The following is a 21,952-nucleotide window of genomic DNA, read 5'->3' as shown; positions in this document are numbered from 1 at the left end:
TCAGGGAACCCAAGTCTCCCCCTCTGAGACTTACCTTTCAAAATTCAGGATCATTTAATTGAGATACTCTCATGGTCCTGCATCCTTTTTCTTAAACCTTACAGAATGAAATGAACTTTTTTCTCGTGACTCCCAAGTCTTTATTTTGAATTGCTGGTGATATTGGACCCTGAGACAAAGAAGTTGCTGTCCTCCACCCAGAGGTCCTTGAACGAGCACAGAGCTAATTTATGCCCACTTCAGAGGACACAGGTTGCTTCATTGATTGGTTGTTGAGTTTTCACTGACTTTCCACCTTTTTCTGTTTCATCCTTTGCTTTTAGGTCACTGGCAGTTGCTTTTTGCCACTGTCCGTGCACCTGTCTGTGCTCAGCTGAATAACAACAGCCCCTCAAAGATACCCCAGCCAGGTGTCACTTCATACTGCAAAAGGCATTTTGCCAATGGGATCAGGAAGGGATCTCCAGATGGGAGCTTGCCCTGGATTATCAGGGGGCCCAGAATCATCACAGAGGTCCTTATGAGAGGTGGGCAGGAGAGTCAGAGGTTCCAAAGACATTGCCCTTGCTGGTTTATGAAGAGACCCCAAGCCAAGGACTGCAGGCAGTCTCTAAGAGGCGAAAAAGTGGATAAAACTGATTTTTCTAGAAGGAATGCAGCTCTGCAGACTCATTTTAGACTTCTGGTATCCAGATTTGTAAGAGCTTAAATCTGTGGCATTTTTAAACCTCTAAATTTGTGGTAATTTGTTCTAGCAGCTACAGGAAAAAAAAAAAAAAAAAAAAAAGCTACCACCCCTGGCTTGTTTCCCTTCTAATCTGATGCATTAAGTCAGGTTACTGAATTGGTTAGAAAAATACCATCCGTCCAATAACCGTTTGTTATCGGTTATGTGCCAGGTGTTTAGGATGGAGTAAGCCCAGTGTGTCCTAGATCTCAGCTTTGCTGGCTTCATTGTCCCCCTGGAAGGTAGACCTGGGGAAAGACCGTAGAACACGTAATTACAACCTAGTGTATTAGACGCTGAAATTGAATTCTGAACAAAGAGTGCTAGGAATTCAAAAAAGGGGCATCTCTTATTTTGGGGGACCCAGAATGGTTGGGCCTTCTAGAATGAATGTATGTGTATTTGGCAGAGAGAAGGTGTGTGGAAGAGGAGGCCTGCCTCATAGAGAAAGTGGTAGCTGGGCGAAGACGGTTCCAGGTAATGCCGAAGGTGTAAATCACCCTGGGTTTGCCTGAGAGGGAAGTAAATGAAGTTGTACAGGAGCCCACCCCTGTCTTGGTGTTCTGCAGTTCCTTTACCTTTCACTCTGCATGGTGGCTAGATCTGGGATCCTTCAAGCTGCAAAATAACACCTGTAGATAGGAGAAGCATTGATTACTATGAATAATAAACCAAAGGAACACCTAACCTGTGGCTGGTATATTTTCTGGAATATTCCAGAAGCTCACATTCTTTCATTGATCACAGCAAAGAGCAGCTCCTGATCCCAAGATCAGCTTCATTTTCAGATGCTGGAGACGCTCAGTGGCATCCTCACTTAATCTCACAACCTTGAATCATGTCACAAAATATAACCAGTTTTTCCCTTTTAGGCCAGATTTCCTGTGTGTGTGTGTGTGTGTGTGTGTGTGTGTGTGTGTGTATAGGGGAGTAGTTTCATCATGTAGTAATCTAGTGATATTCTAATGAAGATTTTGTTAATTCATAGCATAGAGGAATGAAGAATACAGAATCCCATTTAGATTAGTTTATATTTTTAAGAAGGGAAAATAGGGCATCTGGTTCACCAAGAATTTATAGCTACTTTTAATTGCAAATTATGTAGAATAGAATGATTTAGCATCCCTTTGTTCCTACTTAACAGTGATCACATCCAAAATATTTATTGAGTACCAGCTAAGTACAAAGCTTTGTTTAAAGTGCCGTGGGAGGTTTAGAGCGACCAGTAATCTCACTAGTCACGTTGAAAAAAAAAAAAAAAAACACTTAATCACTTAACCCATTTATCAAGTCCTTTAAATGAGCCAGGCACCCTTCTAATCTCTTTAGATATATTATCTTGTTTGATCTTGAGAAGAATGGCTCACTTGCTACCCATACCCCAAATTTCTCATCGCTCTCACATCTTAAAAGGGCTTCCAACCCCAGTCTTTCTGAGAGAGTAAGTCTTGTCAAAAGAACTGGTGATTACTCTCTCCAAATGTGACTGGATGTTTTTAGTCTTCCTCCCAAATTTCTCAGGAATATTGTTGCCACTGACCATCATCATCTCTTTTAAATTTTTTGGCTTACAGAATACATCCTACTCTCCTGATCTCACGCACTCTGGCTATTCTTTCTATTGGATTGGACCATTAGAAATTTCTGGTAGTCCACCATTTTGGTCTAGAAAGTGGCATTTTCCTATGATTTCATAGAGAAGTAGACCCCCCTATTCTAGTCTGCAAAGTTCAGAGTTCTTTCACTCTTTACTTTCCCCGAGGGTAGTCTCCTTACATTCATAACTACACACAGGCAATCCAGAATTTATATTTCGGGCTTAGACTTCTTCCCTGACGGCAAAGTTTGATCATTTTCCCTGCTGCCTACTTGACCTCCCTTCTTGCATTTCTTAAAGACACCTCAGAATTGTCCTGTCCAGAATCCAACCCTCCCTCCATGAGTCTGTTCTATTCCAGTTATCCTGTCCAGGGACTGGCACCACCATGTATCCAGTTGCCCAAGTATCAGCAACCTCCGTCTGGGTTCCTGGCTCGTTCTGGTCAATATCCAATCCAGCTGTAGACCTTGTCCCTTTTATTGCTAAACTAGGTCTTGAGTCCAATTACTTCTCCATTTTTATTCAGGAAGCAGAGTATCAAGCAAGTAAAGAGTTCACAGTGGAAGAGAGATGCCAGGAATAGAATGTCAGCAAGCTGGTGGGGTGGGTATGGAAATGCCGGATGAGTTTTGGTGCTTCCCAGGAAGGTACCATAGCCATGAATGGCCTGCTAAGAAGATTACTCCCTTTTATTTATTTATTTTTTAATGATCTTATGTGTTTGTCAGAGAGAGCGCACGAGAGAGCACAAGCAAGGGTTGTGGCAGGGAGAGCAGGCAGAGGGAGCAGCAGCCTCCCTGCCGAGCCAGGAGTCCCATGCGGGGCTTGATCCTAGGACGCTGGGATCATGACCTGAGCCAAAGGCAGCTGCTTAACCAACTGAGCCACCGAGGCAAACCGATTACCACCTTTTAAATTCCCTTCTAATCTTTCTGCTGATATGGACACCCGGTGATAATTAACCTTTACCAGTGCTCTCACAGGGCTATACAAAGATGACGTTTTAATTTCACTGCTGCCAGTGACACCTTTGTCTTCTGGTTCTTGGCCTCTCGTCACTCCTGAGTCTCAAGCATTCGGTTCCTTTTGTTGGTGAAGTACTCACCAGAGGGTCTGTTTTCACATTATGGAATAACTCTGCACTGCCTTCTGTTGAATGCGGGGTTTCTAACTTACCGTGGTAGAAGAAGGTATCAGCTGTTGCCACATTTCACCAGGATGCTTGTAATTCTGACCTCCATCCCTTTCTTCCAAGAGGACACACATTTCAGTAGTGGGCCATGGGATGTTAAGCCACAATGTCACGACTGCCCTTCCGTAGTCAAGTTGGTGGGGATGTGGCTTCTTAGGAAGGTGCGTGGAAGACTCAAACCTTCCTTACGGTTTCTGAAGGGAGTGGTGTCCTGATGTTGGGATACCAGGTCTTGGGCACGAGAGCTGCTCTCTTTGGTAGTACGGTGTGGTGGAGGTGGTCTGTCTGGTTCTTTTCTGACACCTGTGGCAGGGGTCAAGTACAAACAGATCATCATGACACGCAGTGAGTCATTACAGGGTTTTTGACACAGCCCCATAAAGAGAACTATGTGTGGCAGGCCTACAGTAAGTGGGAAAACTAGCACACAGATCAAAGAGCTTCTCCCTGTGCTGTTTAATAGAACAGTACTTCCAGATTCATATTTCAGGAGAGGAGTGGCTGCTTCTGTTCGTTTTAGCATCACTAAGATTAGTTCAGAGAATCCTGTAGAATTTTTTCCGGCTTAGGGAACGGTCTTGGTGGATTGGCTGTATGTATGTATCTCTCCCTCTCTCCGGAAGCCTCCCTGGGATAACTGTTAAGGCAAAGATCAAGAGAGGAAAGAGTCAGTAAAAGGATTTCAATGACTTTTTAGAAGTTGGAATGCATGGATGTGTTGATGGCCTTAATCGAACAGAAGCAACTTCAGGTGACAGGTAAGTTGGCTGATGTGGGAAATCCCTGGACAGACTCAAGACACGGAAGCACCAGCTATTGCAAAAGCAGGGGAAGGCACCCCAGTTTTTAAAAAGTTCATGAGTTAGGGGTGCCTGGGTGGCTCAGTGGGTGGAGCGTCTGACTCCTGATTTCGGCTCGGGTCATCATCTCAGGGTCCTGAGATTGAGACCCCCATCAGTCTCTGTGCCTCAGCAGGAAGTCTGCTTGACATTCTCTCTCTTTCTCTGCCTCTGCCCCTTCCCCTCTGTAAGATGTACACACGGGCTCTCTCAAAAAATAAAAATTTTAATACAAATGTTCAAAGTAGAAGTCTTCCTACTTAACCAGTGGGGCTCTAGAGCTTCCCCTCCTGTTTCTGGAATATTGATGGCAAGATTTTTCTCTGGAGAAACTGAAGGTCCCAGAGAAAACATCTTTAGGCCTTGACATTGGGTTTCTGCAGCTAGAAGGTCACTTTGCATCCTCATCAGTCTGCAGCAAGGCTCCCTGGGCAGTGGGGCCTTCCTGGCAAGCAGCCCCACCCCCACACAGAGCATTTCCAGTCAGCTTTTGACTTCCTCCTTCTGAAATGAGGACAGGCGGCCCCAAATCAGGAGATGTTCGAGGAAACTATCCAGTGTAATAGATACCAAAATAAAGGGAAGGAGGAAGCTGAGGAAACAGACACAGCAGAGATGAGAAAGAAACCTGAAAAAACAACCCCCCAAACCCCTAGAAAATGAAGACACTACTTCCTAAACTAAGAACAGGAGGCTAGGAAAGAGAAATCACGAGAGAACGCTCCAAAATTAAAAATGACAATCAGACTTAAAGTAGAAGGGTTGAAAATTCTCAGGAAAAAGAAAGGAACCAAAAATTAGAGAGAAAAGACTGATTATCAGGTTTGCTTCTCTAGGAAGGTCAACATCTGATGAGTTCTGAAAGAGAAACAGTAAATAGGAAATTGTCAAAGAAGCAACACAAGAAAAATTTCCAAATTGAAGTCTCCACATTGAAAGGACCTACTGAGTGCCCGGGAAACCCAGGCACCTCCAGGATCAAGTTTGAGTCCAAATGCAGCTGTGCCAGAGGGCTGTCCCTCTCCCTATTGGAAGAGGCCACAGTCTGTCACCAGGGAGGACTCCCGCTCTGTCCTTCAAGCCCCTTGAATTCAGGAAGAGCCTGTCCCCTTGCAGCAAGTTTCTTATGGTAAAATACCCCTTTAGAGACCCTTGGTTATCTTATTTATTCAGTATCAAATGTAATGTCCCTGTTTTAAAATTGGATTTTCTTTTATCTTGGTGGTGGCTGTCGGGGAATGGAAAGATACAGAGATATGAAATGAGGGGCCTTTTGTACACCTTTTTGAGAGTAATTTGAAACATTTTAAGAAAGAGATCATGGCTGATATTTCAGGGAGTGGAATGGATAAACACATTTGAGTTTTAAAAAAAATCTGTTCATTTTTGAGCGGTGATCTGAATGTAATTGGTTACTTCTGAGTATCATCCTGATCAGAAAAAAGATGGGGAGAAATAAAATCAACTTGGCTCATTTTAGCCTGGAGAAAAATAGTTCTCTTTTTTGGCACAATTATTCCAAGCCAATAAATTGTTAAGATGACATATGATTGTGGAGCTTAGTCATAGAAGAGCCTTTGATTTGGACTCACAATGCGGTGATTGCTACGAACAAGGTGACCATTAGAGGTAATTTTCTATGGGGCTCCATGGCTACTGTTCTTTCTCCTTTTTCAGGTTTTTTTTTTTTTTTTTGGGAAAACGTAAGGAAGTATGCAATTTACCTGTGGTCCAGTCAGTAGCCTGATTTCCTATAAGCTGTTAAGCTCTTAGGAACTGAGAAGTAGGTCAAATAGGCAGAGTTTGTGTGTTTCCTGAACTCAAGTAACTTTTTAAAGTGTCGCACTCAGAGTCTGAGGGCAGGAACCTGTGTTCTCAGATGTAATGGTGCTTTGACTTTCCTTTCGATAGCCATCAGAATAACCACATATTGAAAAAGGAAAAATAAATGGAAGGAGAAGTTGGCTGTATTGAGAAGACTGTCTTTCTCCAGGTTTAAAGGGTGCCTAGCCAAGAGCTTCCCCTGGCCAGTGTTCTTCCTGTCTGGGATCTGTCTGTCTGTAGGTGTGGGTGGCGTGTGCAAGCTTGGTAGGAGAGCGACTTGTACATGTTCTCACCTCCCTGGGACAGCTGGCCTCCCTGGAGTGTTCCTTGCTTCTTCCCTGGCCCTCATATTCTCAATTCTGTGGCCCAAGTGTACTCTCTACATTGTCAGATCAAGTCCTTCCATTTGGCTGAAAATCCTATAACAGACACTACATTGGATATAAAGCTGAACCTAGAGAGCACCTGCCTTCAAAGAACTGAGTTGGGTTGAGAAGATGAGAGAGGACACGTTCCAAGTAAAGAGTGTTAGCGTGATTTGTATTCAGCGTAGTTAGGAAACCAGCCCCCCGAGTGCTCAGTGCCGTAGCAGCATGAAAGAAATTCCTTTAAGTTCCGGTAGGAAGCATGAGCATGAGCAGAAGGGAAGGGCAAAGAGGGAGAGAGAAGTAGACTCCTCGCTGAGCAGGGAGCCCGGTGTGGGGCTCGATCCCAGGACCCCAAGATCATGACCCAAACTGAAGGCAGGTGCTTAGCTGATGAAGCCTCTCAGGTGCCCCCAGGTCTTAATTTTTTAAAAGAAAAATTTGAGGTGTTATGATCCCGGGGTCCTGGGCTCAAGCCCCAGTCAGGCTCCCTGCTCAGCGAGAAGTCTGCTTCTTCCTCTGCCTTGGTCCGTCTGCCCACTCCTGGCTGGTGCTTTTGCTTGCTCTCTAAAATAAATAAAATCTTAAAAAAAAAAAAAAACGTTAAGATCTCATTTGTCAAACAGAATATTATGTGGAACGCCAACATATTAAACATGAGAGCTGTAGGCTGCAGGTCGGGGGACGCACATTTCTGCCTGTGTGGTTTCTCAGCCCTGAAGTGGTCGCTGAGGCTCTGTCCCAAGCCCAGGGGTCTGCAGAGTCAAGCTTAGATGTCACATGTGTCAGGGAGCAGTTTGGTAGAAGGGAAACTGGCCGCTTTGGGTCCGTTGGCCGAAAGCGTTGAATAGCGGGTTTTGAGTCTCTTGTTTAGGCAGTCTGTTGTTTTAGAAAATTTTTGGTCAGAACCTGTTATATATAGTGTTTCAAGAAGATTAGGATCATGGCAGGGTGCATTTTTGGGGCCCTCCCTCACCCTGCAGCATCATCTTCAGGACACCCCTGAAATTAGGGGGAGAAACAGAAAAGACACGAGGCCAAGTTGGAGAGCGCTGGCCTGGGTGAAGTGGGATCATGGGAAAGTGCTCGGAGACTTCCAGAAGGCTGGAGGGCAAGACTCACGTACATGGGTTAGAAGAAACCTCTCTGGGTGGTAATGATGCAGAGCGGGGGGACGGTAAGGGGGTGCCTCTGAGAGAAGTTCCCCTGTATGTGGATTTGGAGACGAGGCCGGTGTTCAGGAGCTGACAGGGTGGTGGGCTCGGTGTCGCCCGGTGGCAGACTCCTGCCTAGGAAATGCCGAAAAAGGATTTCTGCCTGTTGGAGTGTTGGACTTGGCCCTGAGAGCCTGTGCCTGTAGAGACACATCCACTCTTGATTACAGCTCCCGAAGGGAAGGGGTGACTGCCCCGGGGCCACAGAAATGGCCTCCCAAAGGCGCCAGGGTACCAGACAGAGTGGAGAAGGCTTGGATGCAGAGCAGTGGGAGGACCTGGGGGACCTGGGGGTGTCTGTCGCCCCAGCCCAGTGATCCAGCAGGTGTCTGGATGGGCTAGCCGTGTAGGGAGCCCTGGGGCTGGGGAGTCTTCCCCATCTCGTCCGGCCGGTGTGAGGTTCTCCCGGCCTGCACTGTAGGGCACCACAGGAGCCCTCGCTCTTAACCTGGAAGGGACAGGATCTGGGACCGTCACTGTCATTGGCACTGCTGTGGGAACAGCGCTCCTGACAGTCTGTTCCCGCCCTGGAGGTGTGGAGTGGAGGGACCCCCTGAAGAGGAGGAGGTTGGAGCATCCCCCGGTCCTAATGTTTCATCCAGCCCAGACCATTTTGGTTTTCATTTTATTTTTCAAATTAATTTAAAATTTAAATTAAAAATGTAAACTAAAGATTTTAAATGTCATTTATTTTTAAAGTTAACAGGGTAAAATCGATTTTATGATATAGTTTTGTGAATTTTAGCCGCTAGGCTCTAGTGGCCGCGACCACGATTAGGGTGCAGCACTGTCTCCGTCACCCCCTTCTCCCTGGTGCTGTCCCTTTGTGGCTGTACCCGCTCCCCAGCCCGAAGCCTTGGCAATTACCCCTTTGTTCTCTGTCTCCAGTTTTGCCTTGAGGATGGCCTATAACTGGATTGTACACCTGGATGTAACCTTTGAGTCTGCCTTTTGCATTCAAAGCGTAATGTTTTTGAGATGCTTCCAGGTTTTGTGGGAATCAGTAGTTCATTTTCATGTGTTAGGTTTTTTTTAACCGTCCAACCAATTTACCATTTTAGTTTTTTTTTTTTTTTAAGTTTTTAAATTTCCACTGGTAAACACAGTGTTGTGTTAGTTTCAGGTGTGCTGTTTAGTGCTTCATCCCCCGGTGGTCCTCACAAGAGCCTCCTTCATCCCCATCACCTGTTCCCCCCCTGCCCCCCCACCTCCCCTCTGGTGACCAGCAGTGTGTTCTCTAGAGTGAAGAGGCTGTTTTTTGGTCTCTCTCCCTCCCCCCAGCCCCTTTGCTCGTTTGTTTTGTTTCTTAAGTTCCACATATGAGTGAAATCATATGGTATTTGTCTTTCTCTCACTGACTTATTTCAGTCAGCGTCATACCCTTTAGCTCTATCCATGTTGTTGCAAATGGCAAGATTTCAGTCTTTTTTTTTTTTTTTTTTTAATTTGTCAAAGAGAGAGAAAGCACAAGCAGGCAGAGTGGCAGGCAGAGGCAGAGAGAGAAGCAGGCTCCCCACTGAGGAAGGACCACAATGCGGGACTCGATTCCAGGCCCCTGGGATCATGACCTGAGCCAAAGGCAGCAGCTTAACCAACGGAGCCACCCAGGCATCCCAGATTTCACTCTTTTTGACAGCTGAGTAATATTCCGTCGTGTATACACACCACGTCTTCTTTATCCATTCATCCACTGATGGACACTTGGACTCTTTCCATGACTTGGCTGTTGTGGATGCTGCTGCTGGAAGTATCAGGGTGCATGTATCCCTTTGAATTAGTATTTTCCTATTCTTTGGGTAAAGACTTAGTAGCACAATTGTGGGATTGCAGGGTAACTCTATTTTTAACTTTTCGAGGAAACTCCATACCATTTTCTGGAATGGGTGCACCAGTTTTCATTCCCACCTGTGACTTTTTTTTTTAATAATGATACACCTCACACTTGAACTACATATTTTCCTTATGACTTTTGATTATATTCCATTATATAGATGTACCACAGTTTATTTACCTGCTGGAAGGATATTGGGTTGTTTCTAATTTTAGTGATTATAAATAGAGCTGCTAGCGTTTCCTATACGAGTTTTTGTGGGAACATAAGTTTTTCTTTCTTTGGGTAAATACCTAGTTGAGCTATCACTGGCCATATGGTAAGCATATGTGTAACTTTAGGAGAAACTGCTCAACCATTTTCCAGAATGGGTGTGTTATTTGACATTTCCATCAGCAGCCTATAAGAGGCCCAGTTGTGTTCCATCCTCGCTAGTGCTTGGTGGTAGTACCATCTATTTATTTATTTGTTTGTTTGTTTATTTTTTACTTTAGCTATTCTAATTAGTACAGAGTGGGATCTCCTTGTGGTCCCATTTACATGTCCCTAACGGCTAATGATGTTGAGCATCTTATCATGGGAAGCCATTATTCCTGCCTTCGTGGACTGTGCTGTTGTCTTAGGGAGCTATGATGATGTCTGGACACAGCTCAGTAGGCCCTAGGATGCCGACTTCAGAAGTTCCAGTGCACACAAATAACATTATGCCATCCTTTCCTAGGCAAGACTCACTGTGGTTATGTTTCCTGCTGTCACACAGCAGCTCTGAACCGACCTCCAAACCCCGCTGGCTTCTTTTCATGGGCTTCTTGGCCTTCCTGTGTCCTCTGAGGAAGTTCTGCTTGTCTCTTGCCCAGTTTTTACTTGGAATTTTTTTTTAATGAGTTTTGAGTGTTCCTTAGGTATTTTGGATGTGTCTTTGGTCAGATGTGTAACTTGCAAATATTGTCTCCTGGTTGTAGCTTGTCTTTTTCTTCAAGTCAAACTGGCTTCCACAGAGCAAAAGTTTTTAAAATTTTGATGAAGTCCAATTTATCAGAACATTTTCTTTGGCGGTTCCTGTTTTTGGTGTCAGGCCTAAGTATTCGGTATAACAACCTGTAACCTGTTGGTAATGGGATGGAAGAGACGATGTAGTCGAGTGGAGGTTATGGGATGCGCCTGCTGATGGGGTGGCCAGCATTCACCTCTTACGCCTCTTTGCCTCTTGGTTCCTCTGGGTGTGTTGCATCTCACTCTAGTACCTTAGAACCACCTGGGGAGCTTTTAAAAAATCCCAGTGTCCAGGCTGCACACCACACCAATGAAATCAGAATTTCTGGGGGTGGGATCCGGATGGGGATTTCATCAGCATCCCAGATGGTCGCATTGTACGGCCAGGGTGGAGAACCTTTGCTGCGCTTCGTGATCCCTTGGATCTGGAGGAAATATTGCCACCTGCTGACAGTAGGAAATTATTATGTTTGGAAATAAGTCAGTAACTCTTCAGATTGTACTCCCTTCTGGGAACTTGTGCTCTGGATACTATTTTTTTTTTAAATCCTTTTTGTCTATTAGAGTTTGATTTTTGGCCATCAAAGGTGGGCTGTTTATGAGAAATACCCTCTCTCAATTTTTAATGTAACCAGGATAATAATATTACAGTTGGTGGGAATCATAAAATACTAGGATAAAAACAAAACCCTTAGGGATCATTCGTTCAGACAGTTAAAGTTTCCAAATACCTTTTGGGTGTACATGCGAGCTCTAGACCCTTGCTACTCAAACCTTGCTCTGGAACCTTGTTGAGAAATGCATCCGTGCCCCACCTCCCACCTCCCCAGCCTGTAGCTTAGGAAGACCCCCGCGTGAGTCACGTGGACCGTCAGGTTTGAGAAGCACCACGTTAGAGAATCATTAAGTGGAAGCTTCTGGGAGTAGATTTCAGACTCCTCATGGAAGCTGCTTTTCAAACACAACTGCTGCTGTCCTCTTAAAGGCTGAATGATCACTTGACGGAGACAACACCATTACTCCAAGAACCCTCCCAACTCCTCCTTCTCAAGTAGTGTCTTTAGGTCTCCCGAGAGTGACCCTTTCGCTCCCATCTTTCATTATACCACGAACATTCATCTCAGTCCCCTGATCTGTCCACTGTTTCCCCCCCTTAAACCCGAGAACACCCGACCCTCATGGGTGAGCGCAAACACAGGCGTCTCAAATCTCTCCTCGCCTCTGCATGCTGCAGATGGGGCCAAGCCCAGGAGGGAGAGCCCTGGAACAAAGACTTAGGAGAGACAAGGAGGGGGGAAGCCTCACGTGAGCTCACCCGTGCGCCGTCCCTGTTGAAAGCATCGCTACTTTTTCCAGGCAGAGGATTGAGAGATGGCTTATTTATCCTGCTTCTCTGTCTCTATAGGAATTTTTTTTTAAAGCTTTTATTTATTTATTTATTTGTCAGAGAAAGAGAGAGGCAGAGAGAGAACACAAGTAGGCAGAGTGGCAGGCAGAGGCAGAGAGAGAAGCAGGCTCCCTGCTGAGGAAGGAGCCTGATGTGGGACTCGATCCCAGGACCCTGGGATCATGACCTGAGCTGAAGGCAGTGGCTTAACTGACTGAGCCACCCAGGCATCCCTCTACAGGAATTTTATCAGTGCGTTTTCTTCATTCTTACAGCCCAGTACTAGGTCTATGTTCCTGGCCTTTCTTGGGGTACCCCTTTCTACTCTCGGTCCTTTTGGAATCTTCGGTTCTGATACCGGGATTGATGTTCAGCCTCTGCCCCTCTGCTTTGCACTTCTTTCAAAACCCTACAGCATGTGACCCCCACGAAGCTTTCTGTGCAAAACTCTAATAATTTGTTCTCCAGCTGAGAACCCGCCCCTGTCCCTTGCACGCTTTCTCCCTTCCACTCTCTTCCCTTGCTTCTGGGTCGGGCGTGGGCCCGTCCCCGCACACTCGCTGCAATGATGGATGCGGTGTCAGTCGCACTGAGAACTGGGAAGAGTCTCCGACGTAATCCAGCCCAGGACCCTCATTTCACAGAAGGAAAGGGCAGTTCCCAGAGAGGTTAAGTGTTCCACTCAAGGTCACACAGCCAAGAGCATAAGCCTGGCTTCTTCAGGAACCCTCATAACCCTCGATGCAAAGGGTTTCATTTAACTTTACAAGGTGGCTGTGGGATGCTCATAGCTTACAACAAGGTTGCCCGGGGAGGTCACGGTGCATGATTGATGTCTTTCTTTTAAAGATACCTTAGAAAGATCGAAGGATTCAGTATTGTTTCATAACCCATTTGGATCTGAGGAAGAAAACCCTTAAATCTTCCATTCACGGCTTTCCTAAATACTAGCAGACCTCTCCTCCCGGTAGCATGTCTGTTTGTCTGAGTGTGTGTAGGGACGAGTTACACTGTTGAAGCATTTTTTTCTTTCTTCCTCTGAAAGGCTAGTTCAACGTTCCTGTCTTCTAAATTATGAGCCTCACCATTTAGAGGAGCATCTGGGTTGGATACTAGAGGGGAAGGCAGAACTGGTCCTGTGGGTCACAGCTGCTTAATTCGTGGCTCTTCACCCACTCTGCCTCGGGTTTTGCTCAGAAGGTGCTACTAGGTATTTCTCACGTGCCATGAGCGCCGGCGGAGGGGAAAGCAACCCGAGAGCAGTAGCTTATTATTAGTGCTGGTTCTTATCCTGCTCCATAAATCACCCCTGTGAGTCCCCTTAATCATTCCGGTTGTCGTTCAGCTCCCCATGACCTGTCAACATGCTCCGGGTTGGAAAAAGTGATGGCTGTATTTCTCTCCCCCAGGAGCAGGCGCCACGCACGGGCTCCCCTGAGTGCGCAGCCCCAGACCGCCTGCCCTTGACGCTCTGCTGCTGCCCGCCATCGGGGGCCTGTTGGATATGCCCCCAGCCAGCGTGCCGGTCTCCTGACCCTGCAGATACTTCCCTCCCCTGGAACATTTGTGTCTGGATCGACCTTTCGCCCCTTCCTTGCTGTTCCAAACAGCGAGAACTTGGATATTTCCTGCCCCCAAACCCCGCCTCTGTTCAGAGGGCCCCTTTGCCATATTTTCATGACCTCATTGGCATTCTGCACCCTTCCCAGGTCACTGACCTGTGTCCCTGGGTGTGGAACAGGGTAGGAAGCAACTGAGGAAATGAGAGCAAGCCAGTGTGAGTGTGTGGGAAAGGACGGGGGGGGGGGAGGGGCATCGCGGCTGTCCACTGAGCAGCCTGAGAATGTTCCAGATTCTGTAAAGTTGGTTTCTTTCTTTCTTTTTTTAAAAAAAAATTTATTTATTTGACAGAGAGAGCACAAGTAGACAGAGAGGCAGGCAGAGAGAGGGGGAAGCAGGCTCCCTGCTGAGCAGTGTGGCTCCATCCCAGGACCCCGAGACCATAACCTGAGCCCAAGGCAGAGGCTTAAGCCACTGAGCCACCCGTGAAGTTAGTTTCTAATTCTTCCTTCTTTTCTTTGTTGTAAGGTGGGGTGCCTGCACACCAGAGAGCTCGTTATGCTTATATTGGATGTATGGAGGAATGAATGAATCACTTCATTTGCTAGAGCCAGGATCCTGGGCCCGTGAAAAGAACAGATACCATGAAGTCATGAGCACAGGGAGGGGGTCAGAAGATATGGGTTCCGGACTCGGGTTTTCTGCTCATGAACCTGAGGAACTTTTTCTTGGGCCATCTTTGGGCAGTGGCTTTCTTCATTCCTAAGATGCGATGTTTGGTCAACGGTTGTGGTCCCGACCATTTCGAACACAAGCATTCCTCTAAAATTTTGTTAATGAAATATTTCAGGGCTACAAAATGCATAAAATGGAATGTAGGAACCACACACCAGAATTCTCTCCCGACAGAATGGTTGGATCTTTAGTTGCCTTTGATTTAGGAAATGTATGACAGCAAAGAGCCACGGTGCTGTTCTAAGAATCTGTATTTTAATTGCTAACAGTAGTAGCCATACTTTAAAACACAGTACCCATATGAACAAGACACACTGATTCCGTCTAATGCAATTCTAGAGGCCGATGAAAATACGAACGAGTTTTTACAATACGCTTCTGGGACCCAGAGTGGTGTTTCTGAACAGTGCGATCTCTATTACCACCAGTATCCCCCCAAAATGCCAACTTCTGGCCCAGCCTCAGATCTGCTGAATGAGCATCTCTGAGGGCTGGGTCTGGAATTTTGCTTTTTAAAAAAAAAAAAATCAGGTATGCCAAGTGGAATTTAAAACTTGAGTTTCAGATCTCTTGATCTACAGAGCTGGGTCAATATATAAGCTCAACATTTATGATACAATGGCAGTGAATATTCCTTTCTTTAAAAAGTAGCTCCTCTGGTTCCTTTTGAGTATTTTGCAGCTTAGAGAGATTTTACTTATACCCAACTTTCACTTATAGGTCTTGCTAAAATGAGATGCTGGGCTTGAGGTTGATTGATTATTAGGAACTAAATGTCTTCACGTAGGGTTCACAGGAAACTTCACAGGTATTTCAGAATTTGGTTTTAGTCCTGACTATGGTCTTTACCTTGCTCACATTTTTTTTTTTATGATTTATATGCTTTTTTAAAAACTTTAAGTTCAATTAATTAATCAGGTAGTGGATTATTAGTTTCAGATGTAGAGTTCATTGATTTGTCAGTCTTATTTATTTAATTAATCAATAGTAATAATTAAACATTAAACTTAATTTAGTAATTAATTATATATTATAGTATATATAATATCCTATATACTATCATATAAATATTAATATATATTTATTTAATACCCAGTGCTCATTATATCATGTGCCCTCCTTAATGGCCATCAGCCAGTTACCCCATGCCCCCACCACCCCCACTCCAGCAATCCTTAGTTTGTTGCCTATGATTAAGAGTCCCTTAAGGTTTGTCTTCCTCTCTGATTTCTTCTTCTTTTATTTTTCCCTCCCTTCCATTACGATCCTGTTTTGTTTCTTAAATTCCACATATGAGTGAGATCATATGATAATTTTCTCTGATTGACTTATTTCACTTAGCAAAATACCTTCTGATTCCAGCCACATCATTGCGAATGGCAAGATTTCAAATTTTTTGATGTCTGAGTAGCACTCCTTTGTATATATATATACACCACATCTTTATCCATTCATCTGTCAATGGACACCTGGAGCCTTTCCATATTTGGCTATTGTGGACATTGCTGCTATAAATATTGGGGTGCAGGTACCCCTTCCGATCACTACATTTGTATCTTTGAGGTAAATACCTACTCATGCAATTGCTGGGTTGTAGGGTGGCTCTATTTTTAACTTTTTGAGGAATCTCCATACGGTTTTCCAGAGTGGCTGCACCGGCTTGCGTTCCCACCAACAGCGGAAGAGGAGTCCCCTTTCTCCGCATCCTCGCCAACTTCTGTTATTTCCTGACATGTTCATTTTAGCCGTTCTGACGGGCATGAGGTGGGATCTCACTGTGGAGTGTAGTTCCCTGATGCTGAGTGACACGGGGTTTTGCTCACCTGTCGGTGGCTTCACATGAATGAGCAGTTCGAGTCACTGCTACCCGGTGGGGCCCGGCACTGCCACAGTTCCCGAGCACCTTGTCCCTCATATTTTGGCTGCCCAGGCACAGGAGCTGGAACTTAAGGAAGCGGGATAGCCCTGGGAACAGAGGTTCCTCTGGTGCCATCAGATGATTGGGAACAGCCTTGACCAATAATGAAAGCTGAATTATTTTATTAAATGGAGTATATGGAGCCGGCAGAAATGAAGATGATTAGCGGTGTGTGTGGAGTAAGGAAGAATTTGGGAAGTCAGATCTTCTCAAAGCCCTTATGCTGATAAAATGGAATCTAGGTTTTAATAACTTCAGTTCATTTATTAATTAATTTCAGGAATGTTTATTTTACCTTTGCAGACAGTGTCATGTTTCCTTCGGGGTCTGTGAATAACCACCGTCAACTGACTTCATGAATTTATTTGACATTCCTTTATCATCCTCTTGTGTCCTGGAGCTAGATTCTTGGGGACAGATAGGTCCTATTGTTCTCAAAGGAGCGGGCCTGGCCTAGTGGGGACGTCAACAACCAGTTGGTGGCAGTGATTCTAGAGGCTTGTGGATGGCTGTCGAGTCCCTGATGATGGCTCAGCCCCGGGGGGAGGAATCAGGCTGCGGACCTGCGAGGCTTTGCTGTGCAGAGGGCTCCCAGGATAATTCCAGAAGAAGCAGGAGCCCACCAAGCAGGTGGAGGCGGGGGGCATCCCAGGCACAGGAAAGAGCAACCGGAAGACTGGAAGAGGGGGGCCTGTTTCACGTGCCTGCGGGAGAGGGACAGAAGTAGGAGCGAGCACAGCTAAAGTGGCCCTGCCATGAGGAGGGCTGTATTTCTTTACCATGTTTACAATTTTCATCTTTTTATTGCGGTAAGATAGACATAACATTTTCCACTTCCACCGTTCTCGAAAACTGCTCTATGGCGTTTGCATACAGCACTCATATTGCCCTGCGACTGTCACCACGCTCCGTCTCCCTGTTTCCCCATGTTTCCCCGGGTATGGAGTTTCCCTTCTGGAAGCTGAGAAGGTTTCCTCCAGGCTGCGTTGCACCTGAACACCTCCCTCTTCCCCGCCTCCCCTGCATGGGCCCCCGCTGCTGGGCACCGCACTCCGCCCTGCCAGCAGGTCCCCAGGCTCTGGTGACAGACCCCTGGCACGATTATGTGGTCTGGAGGGCTTCATCTATCCCTGTGGCGGGGCCCCAGCTGGCAGAGCCAGTACATTGGGTCAGCCTGACCGCATGGAGCGGGAGCCTGGTGGGTTGGCTCGGCCTCCGGAGCTGGCCTGGGCTCCGCGGGAGGCTGGAGTTGGTGCAGACGGCGGCCCCGGGGTCCTGTTTGTTCCTCGCCCCCTGGCAGAGCCGCAGTAGCCTAGCTTTCCATCCCGCGGGACACACGCTTCCTCCTGGGCTTGACCCCCCCGCCCCCGACGAGCCAGAGCACACACCCTGGGGAAAAGGAGGCTCGTCCCTGTGTCCCTGTGAGCCCCTGCCCTCTGCTCTCCTGGTCCCTCCTGTGATCTCCCCTGCCTCCAGGTCGGTCTCGTCAACCCCCACGAGCATGATATCCTGGTTGTCCAAGTGAAGTGCAGTTGCCGTATAAACTGAGTTTCAGGAGAGTAACTGTTCAGCCTTGTGAGACACTTCATTTCCTTTGATTTATGGAGTTTCCGGCGGACCTGCAGTTGGAGTATTTCCTCTCGGGCTGGAAAGGGTCAGGGACACTCGCGTACACGCAGGGTCAGAGGTGCCGAACGTGAGCAGCCCATGAGCTCTTCTAAATGTCACTCGGGCGGTCCTGGCAGCTGTAACGGGGCCCATTTCACGCCTGTCTTGCCCCTGTTTGTATGGAAGCACTCCAGAGCATTCCACCCGCCGCTGTCAGGAGTGACACCTGCTTTGTCATTGCCACTGAGGCTCTGGGGCAGCCAGTTTGGTCAAGCTTTTACGGGTAGGCCCTGTGCCCACAGAGCCCAGAAGAGCCATCCGGGGTAGGGGGAGGCTGTGTTCCAGGTCTGAAGAGGACATTCAGTTACCTCGTCTCTTCTTCAGATCAGGGTATTAAAAGGCATGTGTAGTCAGGATGTGAGCTCTAGAAACAGTGTTTCAGATGCACGGGCCAGGTGCTGGCTGGTTGCCTCCTTGCCAGCCTTGGCTGTGGGGGGAATCTTGACTTTTAAAAACTAGGGACCGGGCAACCAATGGGGAAGTGGATCCAACAAGAAAGAGATGATCAGCTGCTACCAGATTCTTCTGGAAATGGAGGACCTCTAATACGGTTTAGCAGGCAATGGAGGACCTCTAAGATGGTTTAGCAGGCAGTGGGCTCTCTAAAACCCCCAGTAGGCTGGGGGAGGGACATAGCGCCTTCTAGATGTGAACACCTAACACTTCATGTTATTGCTGGAAAAGCAGAAGGAGGAAATCTGTGGAGCTTGTGAGTGGACTCCTGGAAGAAAGCAAAGACAAGCCACAGAGGACAGGTTCACCTGTCCCAGTGGGCACGGGGCCAGAGTCGGTCACTGGCAGATTCCCGGGCTGGCTCTTCCACCCGAGGTCATTTCTGTTCATGGAACACTGTACCCGCGCAGAAGGCACAGTCAGGGGACTCGCCGTGGATCACAGCCAGGTCCTGCGGTGCATGCCAGACATGCTGTGCCTTCAGCGGCTGACAGCTGCCGCCCTGGAGAGGGATCAGGTGCGTGGCCGAGGCCTGGTCCTGAGCCACACGCCGGTCTGACACGCTTCTCCTCCCGTGCGTGCTGTCGGACATGCTCCGAAGCAAAGTCTGAGCTTGCTGTTTTCTTTCTCCACACGCCTGCCGCTCCGGTTTGCTTTTCTTTCAAGCTCCCCTTGGCAAAAAGGACAGCTGTTGACAGGGTAGGAAGAGTGACCACCAGAGCGGGGAGTGATGTATGTTGCTGTCGCCAGAAACTCAAATCAGCCATAAGCCAGAACCTGCCCTCACGATGGAAAGAAAAACCTCTGGCTGCGGTTAGGTCATGTCCTTGTCTGCAGGCGGCAGCCAGCCTGGGGTTATCGGCACAGACTGTGCAACAGGGTAGGATTGGCTTGGATTGCGGGGGAAGGGACAGAAGGCAGGCAGGGTCGGAAGCTCTAAGTTGAATCCTTAAAATCAGAGTATTGGCCCATAGAAGGTTCTGGATTTCTAATGAGAGTGTTCAAAGTAGGTTATGTTTTCATCTCATTAGGATGTATTGGGTTCATTTCTAGTTAGAAATAATTAGGTTCTAGATGTGCCGGTGAGGAGCTGAATGCAGTGCCAAGCTTGGCTGGGGGCGTGCTGGGAGAGCGTGTTGAGTATAAAAAGTCCCAGAGAAGAGGGGCTGCAGGTTGGAGTAGAAGTCTTAGCTCTGGGTCTTGTGTTTTCACTGTTTAACCTGTAGCCCAGATGTCTTACTAATTAGGTTGGGAAATTTGCTACGAGCTGCTCCCAAGATGGGGACCCGATGAAAAGAGCTTTAATAAACTGGGCCAGTGCTCATGAAGAAGTTCAGTGAGGAAAATGTCGAACTATACCGGCCATCACCGATGTCTGCACAGGCAGAAGCAATGGCTAGGAATGAGCAAATGTAACGGAGGATGTCTGGAGATGAGGATGAGGCCAGTGTCCGTCAGCAGCGCAGGGACCCGTAGGGATTGTGAGGCAGTGCCCTCCCTCGTAACCACCATTAGTCAGATCCTTTCTAGAATACTCTCCAGAATATTTCAGGCTAATAGAGCTGTGGGTAGACTTGGAAACTGACCTCCGGATAAAGGAATTTGAGACTTGAGCTTACAGAGAATAGCTTAGAACTCATGATTTTTTTAATATGTGAAAAAACCCACAACAGCCCTGATCTGAAGACCGGTAGCAGCTCTTCCTAATCCTCAGTGAAGATGGAATTGCGTTTCCACAGCGTTTGCGTAGACATAGGAAAAACCTGTCAGTGGAGGTTGTCGAACATCAGAATGAGTTTTTGAGGGAAGGTTCTGGGTTTCCGATGACATTTTGAAGGCGGGCTCTGTCTTCAGCTCGTTAGGGTGGATTACCCCATCCCACGGCCATCCCTGGTGGCCAGGTGCTGACCCCGAGACACTCACCTGCCTTTACATCCCCTGAGAGTCCACCTGTGGCCATCTTCCGGGGCGTGAGCTAGTTGGGACCTTGCAGGTACGTTGACCTGACTGGACTGTGCTTCTTTCTCTCCTCCCCCTGCAGTATGAGTTCAAAGCCAAGAACATCAAGAAGAAGAAGGTGAGCATTATGGTTTCGGTGGATGGAGTGAAAGTGATTCTGAAGAAGAAGAAGAAGGTAAGGGGCTCTGACCCAGAAACTAGTGAGGACGGGGGCAGGGAAGGTGGGCGTGGGATGCCTTGTCTTTGCTAGGCCGCTCCCTGGACAGAATTCTTCCTCGTCTGGTGAATGGTCTTGCTCAGGGCAGCCACTGTGTTGAGAGGCCGCGGTTGCAGCAGAAGAGGTGGAGGCCGGTGCTCTCCACAGCCCAGCGGCTCCATGTCCTGGCGTCCTGTGGGCAAACAGGGCTCCACCTCCTGCCATCCTTGCGTTTTGGCACCTGGACCTTGGAGTCTTGATCTCAGGAAGTACTTGAAATTCAACGGGATGACGAGTCAGAGGGTTCGGCAGGAGGGTGGATGGGGAGGCTTCCTTAGCAGTTGTCGCCTTCTGTCCCGAATCACCCTCAGTCCCCCAGCCTCACTGTGTTGTCCTGTTGCTGCTGCTTCAGCCTGTCTCTCGGAATAGTCCCTCAAGACCCAACCACGGCTGTTGTTCCGTGTGCAGGAAGCCTGGGCTGTAGCCAAGGTGGGGAGGGGGCGGGGGGATGGAGCCATTTGGGGGGCATTCCTCTGAGTGGGGGTGACACAAGAGAGGGGGCAAATGTTGCTTAAACGTGTGGCTGTGTTTGTGCTACTTGTGCGTGTCGTGGGAGAATGATGTTAACCTCTGGGAAAAGCTAGATGTACGTATTGGCAGAGGGGAGAGTGTATGTTTCCAGAAAGAAGCAGAAAGGGGCTTTGTGAGATTGAGGATATAGGAGGAGTCCTTTTGTTTCTCTGTTTCTTCACTCTGCTGGTATCTTTTGGATTCAGGATGGCCTTGTTTTACACGTCCGGTGGCAGCACCCTCACGCAGGAGCATTGTAGTGTAGAGACCCCACAAGCTGCTTTTGGTTCTGAACCCAAGATGCTGTTAATTCAGGTAGACCCTGAGGGTCGGGGCTCTAGAAGGTGAAGACGAGTATGTAGTCACAGGCGACATAAACTGGGAGAACCAGATAGTTGAGAGAGACGTGAAAGGGGGGTCATCTTGCTGGTCCGAGGATGTGAATCTGCTCCGTGTCCTCCTCGCGAAAACATGGGCCAGGGTAGGACTGGACAGCACTCCACGGCGGGGGCTGCTCTGCTTCCGTAGGTCGCTCATTTTTTCTCTCAACAAATGGACGTTTACAAAGGTCTGCCATGTATTAAAGCAAAACTTGTTCTCTTATGCGCCCTAAATATCTTTAGGGGAGGTTCTAGAAAGAGTTCTGGCTATGAGGCTGGAATTATACAGGAAAAAAATAGAATATGATAATATCGTTCGTAAAGAGCTCTTTAAAAATTTACAAGCAGTAGGGAATTTGTAATCTCTTATGAAATGTTTTTGCCTTGATAAACCTCCACAGCGTGGCCAGAGTCCCCATCTTGTTCTCGGTCGGCGGTGGGGGGTGGGGCGGGGCATTTTTCTGCCCCTCCCCCACCGCACGTGTGCGCACGCAGTGGTTAACCGTGGGGCAGTCTTTGGAACATCGTCCTCTTAAGAGTC

General features: G+C 47.5%; 1 protein-coding gene across 3 annotated transcripts in view; it reads left to right on the top strand.

Annotated features, from left to right (window-relative positions):
- The window catches only part of CUNH1orf226 (chromosome unknown C1orf226 homolog), a 260,479-nt gene that overhangs the window by 164,754 nt on the left and 73,773 nt on the right, over nucleotides 1–21,952 (top strand). For 2 of the 3 annotated variants that reach the window (XM_004751409.3, XM_013055532.2), the window contains exon 3: nucleotides 20,348–20,440. In XM_004751409.3, the coding sequence (XP_004751466.3) occupies nucleotides 20,348–20,440 (93 nt within the window). The remainder of the gene's footprint in view (nucleotides 1–20,347; nucleotides 20,441–21,952) is intronic. The other variant, XM_045086554.1, reaches the window with a different exon arrangement.

The sequence above is a fragment of the Mustela putorius genome, unplaced genomic scaffold, assembly GCF_011764305.1.
Source record: "Mustela putorius furo isolate JIRA1106 unplaced genomic scaffold, ASM1176430v1.1 tig00000997_pilon_pilon_pilon, whole genome shotgun sequence".
Lineage (NCBI taxonomy): Eukaryota > Metazoa > Chordata > Mammalia > Carnivora > Mustelidae > Mustela > Mustela putorius.
This window is presented reverse-complemented; position numbering and strand designations above follow the sequence as displayed.